Source organism: Coregonus lavaretus (assembly GCF_964263955.1).
Source record: "Coregonus lavaretus genome assembly, chromosome: 8".
In the NCBI taxonomy this organism is placed as follows: domain Eukaryota; kingdom Metazoa; phylum Chordata; class Actinopteri; order Salmoniformes; family Salmonidae; genus Coregonus; species Coregonus lavaretus.
In genome coordinates this window covers 12495167-12504257 of record NC_139995.1, presented here as the reverse complement: position 1 = coordinate 12504257, position 9091 = coordinate 12495167, and the positions used below count along the sequence as shown (strand labels likewise).

The 9091-nt window shown below is 38.9% G+C and overlaps 1 protein-coding gene across 1 annotated transcript; it reads left to right on the top strand.

Annotated features, from left to right (window-relative positions):
- Positions 1-4034: 4034 nt before the first annotated feature.
- Positions 4035-5882, top strand: cplane2 (ciliogenesis and planar polarity effector 2). The gene is made up of 5 exons (XM_084166730.1): positions 4035-4408; positions 4547-4699; positions 4844-4968; positions 5102-5238; positions 5336-5882. The coding sequence occupies exons 1-5, from the start codon at positions 4297-4299 to the stop codon at positions 5583-5585; spliced, it is 777 nt and encodes a 258-aa protein (XP_084022856.1). The 5' UTR covers positions 4035-4296; the 3' UTR covers positions 5586-5882.
- Positions 5883-9091: the final 3209 nt, after the last annotated feature.

Genomic DNA, 9091 nt, shown 5'->3' with positions numbered 1-9091 from the left:
CATTCCTCTTCAATTAACAATTCACTCATCATTTTGAATTGGACAGCAATTACAGAATGTCTCTAAATGTAACATTGAGTATTAACACATACAGTATGTTTATCGATTTAAACGTTCCATATCCACCATGTTTATTTTGCATGAATCTATATACTATCTCAAGCCTTTATTAATGTCCAGCTGTATGAACTAATTGATTATTATCATGAATTTACATTTACATTTTAGTCATTTAGCAGACGCTCTTATCCAGAGTGACTTACAGTTAATGAGTGCATACATTTTTCATAATTTGTACTTCTTCAAAAGAACATGCAGTTTGTGCTCTGGACGGACCTAAATGGCAAATTAAGATAGATGAATAGAGGAGATAGGGGTGTATGGAACGACAGCCACTGGCCCCCAGCTCTCGTTCTCTCTCCTATGATAAATATTGCACATGGTTATCCAGGCAGCAAAACATTCACCCACCCTGACTCACACACACCAACAAAAACGGACTCCCTCTCACACACAGTACAAAGGACAGTACGCGAGGACAAAAGATAGGGCTGATAGTGGAGCCTGTAGTGGACAGTGAAGTCTCCTCACAGTAATGCATTGGATGGATTAATACAGTGGAAACTACTGAATATTTACAATTTCCACCATTTACCTCCTCTTCAACTGCACTCAAAATCCTGCATGGAGCGAACTCAAGGTAACTTCACACAATATTTAGGATCTTCCTCACACTGTTCCAACAATAACAACAAACTCGCAGGTCCTTTCTGAAGATTTGTTGTATTATCTGTGCTATGACTAACTTTACAGGAGATATTGATAAGAAATAGAGTGGTTTATGTAATACTACATTGTGGTGAGGATGAAAACTAGCTGCAATGTGAGTGCGCATCTGGGTGACAGAGGATGGCTGTTATTTCCAGGCCACTCTCATCCTACGGGAAAGATCCAGTCGATGGGAGACATGTACCTGTTCACAGTGGATGTGAGTGAGTTCTCTCCAGAGGATGTCATCATCACATCGTCAAACAACCTTATAGAAGTCTATGCGGAGAAAGTGAGCTGAAGTTCCGGAACATCAAACACTTGTTGTGTATAAGTTATTGTTGTTACCAAATGTACATCTATTCTTATTTGTTTACCTCACTTTCCTCCTCTTGTCATGTTCTTGTCTCATAATTTGTTCCCACCAGCTAGCAGAGGATGGCACGGTTAGGAACACTTTTGCCCACAAGTGCCAGTTGCCGGGGGACGTGGATCCAATGTCTGTGACAACCTCATTGGAAAAAAGTGGTGACTGTCTGACTCTGACTGTCAAAGCCAGAAGAAATTAGTCTTCCATAGGATGTGGGAGGTGTGGAAAAGTTTAAACACACACACAGCAATCAGGTTGCATTCATTCAGATGATTATATTCAATTAATTATTTTAATTTAATTCACATTAAATTCTAACTTGGGGAATGGGGAGGGGCATAATGTCCCTAGGACAACATCTATTCTTGAATGAGGCCCCTGGGAATGGTGCTCCCCAGTGCCTAATTTTTATATAGGATTTTAATATAGCCGAATGTTATTATTAATTATTTTTATTTTTGTAACTTTGTTTTTGAATTTTTTTAAATAATTTTTTTATTTTATTTTTATTTATTTTTATTTTGGGGGGGATGGATCAGCTTAATATTGCAGATAGATTGTATCTTCTATCAATGTAATTGTCTGCATCACTTCCAATCCCCCATGTTTTTTATATATATACTCCCCTTTATTACTTTTCAACCCCGCCATCCTTTCCCTACTTGGAGTAAATTAGTGAACAACAATGCCCAGGCCTCTACTTCCGGTCTATACTTACTATCTACACCTTATGGACAGAGTTAATTTTGCAATAATTCTATTATATATATATATATATATATATATTTTATATATTTTTTCTTTGCCCCTGAACTTCTTCTACTCTCAACCTCTCTGATCATTTTCATGATGTCCATCCGGTTTGCTTCTATATGCCATATCTTTCTAACTGTGCTCTTTCCCAAAAGCTCCCAACTTACAACCTATATACTTATTATGGACACAGTATGCTTACATTATTAGCTATCTTTGTTATTATTTGTTGTTATTCGCATCCTTCAACTCTATTCAATACCTCCCATCTATCTCTTAACACCATCCATATAGGATTTCTATTTGCCATATATATTTCAACCGTACTGTGATGTTTTACAAAAGTTCTGAACCTTTCTATTCTCATTGCTTCTACAGATTGTGAATTAAAAATAAACATTTTTGCTAAAAGTATTATTATGTTATTGATTGATTGACTATGACTTTTCAGATCGCCCAGTAATGCTATCTGCAAGGTTAGCTCCAGGTAAATATTGCAATCCTTTAGCCATTCCTGGACCTGTGTCCAAAAACAAGCTACAAATGGACAGAACCAAAACAAATGATCTAATGATTCTGTCTCTTCACAGCAAAATCTGCAGAGCTGGGAAGATTGTATCCCCCATATAAATAACATTATATTGGTAGCAATAATTTAATATAATAATTTAAATTGAAAGATTCTAATTTTTGAATCCGGTGTCGTTTTGCGTGTCAGTTCATAAACACTATGCCATGGGATCGGTACTCAAAGATCTCTTCCCAACTATTTTGCAATCTATATGGGACGGCTGTCAATCCTTTGGTCCTTAAGTGAAACTGATATACTTTTTTATTTATCACAATATAGCCGAATGTTTGTTTATTATTTCATGTTACATCTGTGTCAGTTCCTCTAAGATAATTTCCAGAATAAACTAATCAAACACCAGCAGTGGAAGTCAATGCAATTGGAAGTTGATTACTTTAACTTTGAAAGTAACCGGAAGTTAAGTCTTTTTTTTTATTTGCCGGAAGCTGATTGTCATCAGCGTCACGGCAGCAAGACGGTTTTCGGATATTGCCTTCAAAATAAACGTCCATGGTAAAACGCCATGTGTATGATACGAAATCAATATTTCTTGCAGCTTTGCATAGTTCATAACGTAAAAAATATATAACTACATGGGGAAAAATCTAAACTAAAGAGAATTACTACTTTATATCAGATCAAGAATATTATAAGGTGGAGCACATTGAGAAATGGTTGGAGCTTAAGTAAATGAATGTAAAGAACATAATAAATAGCCTAATGGTAAAAAATATAGGCTTGTTAATTTACTGGTGCTATTTTTCAAGGATGCATTTTTTAAATGTAATGTTTAAGAAAAGTCTTACTGTATTTTTGTTGTATTGCACAAACAACCTGCACTGTACAGGAAAAACGATTGATTGTGTGTCCATAAAACCAGAGTCCAGTCTACTCACTAGAGTCCCTAGAATACAAAACAGATGAACAAAAAGTAAGGTCATAGGAAGTGTTGCTGGACTTTTACTGTGGTCAAACAGCTTAAAATGGGGTGCCTGGACACTATATGGTTCAAATATAGCACTGCATCATAGGACACATTGTCATACCAAAATACATTTAATGTAAGCTACTAATAGCTTATTATCTTCCTTCTGGTGGACACTTAGGAAAATATACAACATACAATATGTTTATTCAAAAAGTCAAGAGAAATGCAAGTACATTTGGTCCAAAAAAGCACACTTTATTCATAACTATGGAGTTGGTGGAGTAGAAAGTGTTGCTGGGTATTGAGACCAGTCCCCAATGAAATAACATCATATATAGATTCTACAGACCCTACTGAGTATTCCCAACCCCACTTTTACATCGGCACATATAATACTTGTTTCTCTATAAGTCATATGTGTTTCAAATACAGTGTTTTGCATTGGAGGCATTTGTTTGACTTTGAAAATGTTTTAAAACCAACATTTAATGCAAATGTCACATAAATATGAACAAATATGAATAAATGTTAATGTTTAGACAATAATGTTTTATATATTATGAATAAATATAAGTAAATTACACTTTTCTACTACAGTGGGGGAAATTCCATGACCCGGTAGTACTTTTTTTAATGTTGATGACGAGACGCTGGTCTGGTTGTCAAGGTAAGAACGCTTCCTTTCAGTCTCCGGTTCTCTGTTATCGTTGAAACATTTCACATATCACAATTTAGTCGCGCAGCGCTACGGTAACATCAATAAGTGTCTAAATAGAATCCATGAACTTCAAAAGGTGCAGGTGGTCCGGTCGGGTACTCACGCAGGGACCTCGGTATCGATTCGTAGACGTACACAGAGCTGATGCTTTATAGCAGTCACGCCAGTGCGTAGTCGAACCACACAATATGGCACAAGTCCTCGATTCTGGGTCGGTTGTTGTAGCCGACTGGCACCGAAGTGCAGATAGCAAGGAGTTCTTCAGCAGGATTCTACACAAGAAAAGACGTAGAAACTTTGGTATGTTTCTTGACTTAGTATCTGCTAAATTGCCCTACTTGTATATCATACATAAATCATACTGTACACAGTTAGCCTTATATTGATTCATTAACTTTACATTTGAATACAAAAAAATATAAATATACATTTTTCCAGGTCTTCTGGAGGCTCCAGTGATGCCCCCAAATGTGGCTGTGGACACTGTTCACTATAAGATTTTCATAACAGGAAAGAGTGGGGTGGGGAAGACTGCTCTTGCTGCACGTCTAGCTGGATTGAATATTCCTAACATGCACTATGAAACTACAGGTAGGCCTAGTGCAGCTGTGAACATTTGGCATAATACAGGTAGGCCTAGTGCAGCTGTGAACATTTGGCATAATGCCTGCATATTATGGGTTAAATTAACATGTGTAACAGCACATTTCTCAAGTAACACACCTGTTCTTGTAGGTATTGAGACCACAGTGGTGTATTGGCCCGTGAAGTTGAGGGAGAGCGGTCGTGTTCTGTTTTTCCGCTTGCAGCTATGGGATTGTGGAGAGAACGCCTTACGCCGATTTGACCACTTGCTTCCGGTATGCTTGAAATATCACAAGCTTCACTTAGCACAGGAAAAAAGAATAATAGCATTAAAAGCTGCACAATGTTTTGGTGATTCATATTAACAAAAATGATTAAATTCCCTTTCCCTTTTCATGTGCGTCTCAGTCCTGTAAGGAACAGGTGGATGCCATCCTCTTCCTCTTCTCCTTTACTGACCGAGCCTCCTTCGATGATCTGTCCAATCAGATCGCCAGAGGGTCTGAACCTTGCGACAGAGTTGTGAAATTGGTTGTTGGCACCAAGTATCCTTACATCGTTCCCTGTGGGGGTGTAGTTGACCGTTTGTGACCGATTAATATCCACTACCCAGAATTCTTTGTTCTTGACAGCGATCCTCAGATTTGACCTGTTCATGCACACAGACGTGACGGAGAGAGAGGTGTCTCGGTTCCAGGAGGTCTGGGGGTTGCCTGTGTTCCGTATGGGGGGTGACGTCAGCAACGTCAGTAACCTGGGTGAGGTAGCTCCCCTACTGAACTGCCTGGCAGAGCACCTGTGGCACCAGGACTGTGTGGCTGCCAGGTCTACCATCCTCCCAGTCTCCACACAGTCAGAGGCTGCTACTGTGGTACATGTAGGAAATCAATAGGTTGAGACACCACTGCTGTGGGACACTCAACAGAGCTGTCCTGGATTACCTTCTCACATAGGACTGTGGAGAAACAGAAACTGCATCTGAGTTTTTTGGTTCTTTGAACAACATGTTTTTGTAGAAAACGAGTTCTGTCTGAATGAATATGATAGACTTAATTTATATTGAACTGAGGGCAGGAATAAAGTCTCAAAATATAACTACAGAAATATATGAGCGATTTCAGCAGAAAAAGGTCAACATGATTTTTTAAAAAGACACTATTTATCATGCATAAAATGTACGTACAAATTCAAAACCGCTATTTCCTAAACTCAATTGTGAGCTGGGTAACTGTGATGTGGCCAAGTCATCAATGTGCAAACAAGTGCTGTGGTGTGTGGTCCATCAAAATAACCAAAAGGAAAACCAATACAGTGGAACAGACTGAACATCAATTGAAACTGTGCTGCATCACCTTGTGCAATATCACAAGCTGAAACGTGTCAGTAAAACTGTAAACATTATTTTTCCAATGCAGTAACACTGACTGGCAACTAAAACACTGCTGCTCTTCCAGAAAAACATTAGCTCATAATACATCAAACACACTACACGTGTCACAGGATCTTCTGTGTTCCCATTGACTTTGTGAGGACAGAGCTTTCATCCAGGCCTCTTTGTCTGACCTGTAAATATATACACATGGAGTCATTTTGTGAATAAGGTGTGAGGGGACAAAGGAATTTATAACAAAATTCTTACCTGGTAGTGGTATGTGGGGTGAGTATAAAGGCAGGGGCATTCCCAGTGTGGTTCTGGGAGAGGCGCAGTACGAAGGACTCTAGGGGCAGACCAAGGGCCTCTGTTTTCAGCTGCTCAGTGTGCACATACAGTTGAAGTCGGAAGTTTACATACACCTTATCCAAATACATTTACACTCAGTTTATAACAATTCCTGACATTTAATCCTAGTAAAAATTCCCTGTCTTAAGTCAGTTAGGATCACCACTTTATTTTAAGAATGTGTATTGTCAGAATAATAGTAGAGACAATGATTTATTTCAGCTTTTATTTCTTTCATCACATTCCCAGTGGGTCAGAAGTTTACATACACTCAATTAGTATTTGGTAGCATTGCCTTTTAAATTGTTTAACTTGGGTCAAACGTTTCGGGTAGCCTTCCACAAGCTTCCCACAATAAGTTGGGTGAATTTTGGCCCATTCCTCCTGACAGAGCTGGTGTTATTGAGTCAGGTTTGTAGGCCTCCTTGCTCGCACACGCTTTTTGAGTTCTGCCCACACATTTTCTATAGGATTGAGGTCAGGGCTTTGTGATGGCCACTCCAATACCTTAATAATACCTTGACTTTGTTGTCCTTAAGCCATTTTGCCACAACTTTGGAAGTATGCTTGTGGTCATTGTCCAGACAGAACGCGTCTCCTTCCTGAGCGGTATGACAGCTGCGTGGGCCCATGGTGTTTATACTTGCGTACTATTGTTTGTACAGATGAACGTGGTACCTTCAGGCGTTTGGAAATTGCTCCCAAGGATGAACCAGACTTGTGGAGGTCTACAATTATTTTTCTGAGGTCTTGGCTGATTTCTTTTGATTTTCCCATGATGCCAAGCAAAGAGGCACTGAGTTTGAAGGTAGGCCTTGAAATACATCCCTAGGTACACCTCCAATTGACTCAAATGATGTCAATTAGCCTATCAGAAGCTTCTAAAGCCATGACATAATTTTCTGGAATTTTCCAAGCTGTTTAAAGGAACAGTGAACTTAGTGTATGTAAACTTCTGACCCACTGGAATTGTGATAAAGTGAATTATAAGTTAAATAATCTGTCCATAAACAATTTTTGGAAAAATTACTTGTGTCATGCACAAAGTAGATGTCCTAACCGACTTGCCAAAACAATAGTTTGTTAACAAGACATTTGTGGAGTGGTTTAAAAACTAGTTTTAATGACTCCAACCTAAGTGTATGTAAACTTCCGACTTCAACTGTAGGTGGGGAACACCGCTTGGTTCCACCACACTGAAACACAGCTCCCTGATGGTTGGAGGAGACCGTAGTAACACATGACAAAGAGAAAGTGGTACTTTGTATTTAACAAGCATAGTGCTTGGATGTAGTGCTTGTAAATATTTTTCATAGATGTATGAGGATGTGGAAGCGTACTTTTTCAATGAGATAAGCAACAGGTCATTGTAAAGGTGCAGGTAAAAGTCCATGTAGGAAATCCTGGAACCCGGCACATAGCCCTCTGGAGTGAGCTGTTTTCAAGGGACCATCATGCACCAGAAACCGGCCACTTGTGATCAGAGGAATGGACTGAAAAGAGAAACACTGAGGTAAATGGTGAATCAGTCTCCAGTCTCCTGAGTGGCGCAGTGGTCTAAGGCACTGCATCGCAGTGCTAACTGTGCCACTAGAGATCCTGGTTCGAATCCAGGCTCTGTCGCAGCCGGCTGCGACCGGGAGACTCATGGGCGGCGCACAATTGGCCCAGCGTCGTCCAGGGTAGGGGAGGGAATGGTAGCTCAGTTGATAGAGCATGGCGTTTGCAACGCCAGGGTTGTGGGTTCGATTCCCACGGGGGGCCAGTATAAAAAATATATATATATGTATTCACTAACTGTAAGTCGCTTTGAATAAGAGCATCTGCTAAATGACTAAAATGTAAAAAATGTAAATGTAATCACAATGCTGGGGTTTGCCTTTGAGGAACCACTGCCACCTATAGGTTAAACAGGGAGAAGAAGCAGGCTGTCTTTTAAAAAAATCTATCTGCACTTATTAATTTTTCATAGTTGTGATCTTGGTAAACAGAAGGGATACAATTAGTAGCCAGTGTTGGGGAGTAGTGAACTACATATAGTTATTTTTTTTTAATTTTTTAATTTTTTTATTTTTTTACATATAGTTAAACTAGTTATTTAAGTACAGTTTGCAGTAGCTTGGTGGTAGTTTAACTAAATTCATATCTAGGTATTGTTTTCAGTAGTTAATTACATTTTTTTGCCATGTAGCAGTGTAGCTAACTACTGGAACTATACACAAGTTTCTTTAGCAAAAATAAAATATGGGTGAAGTAGGCAAGAATTTCCTTTTCCGGCATCAGACCTGCCTAATTCTCACTTGAAACAGTTTGTGTGTTTTAAGCCAAATTACACATTCTGTTAACATCTGACTCCAGAGTGATCTGTTCTTGCAATTTGTAGTCTATGATATTTCAGATTTAGATATGATAATTTATCATTTAGTTTGGCTGTAGTGAACAACTTTTTCAAACTAACTTCAGTTAAGAAAACTATACTTTTCTAAAGGGTAGCATTAGTGTAGCTTAACTTCTTCCGGTGTGAAGTAATTTGTAGCTTGGTAAACTTTATTTTCAGAGTAGCTTCCACAACACTGGTAGTTGCACACACAATGTCAAACCTTGACATTGCCAAAATCCATGAGCTTGTCCAGGTACACCAGTTGCTCAATTTGCTAATCCTCCTCATCACACTCCGT

What these genes read in the sequence shown, in the direction of transcription:
- cplane2 (XM_084166730.1), top strand. Translation starts at nt 4,297, where the DNA reads ATGGCACAAGTCCTCGATTCTGGGTCGGTTGTTGTAGCCGACTGGCAC. An exon ending in GAAAAGACGTAGAAACTTTG is followed by an intron (nt 4,409 to 4,546) that starts GTATGTTTCTTG and finishes ACATTTTTCCAG; the next exon opens with GTCTTCTGGAGGCTCCAGTG. An exon ending in AAATTGGTTGTTGGCACCAA is followed by an intron (nt 5,239 to 5,335) that starts GTATCCTTACAT and finishes AGCGATCCTCAG; the next exon opens with ATTTGACCTGTTCATGCACA.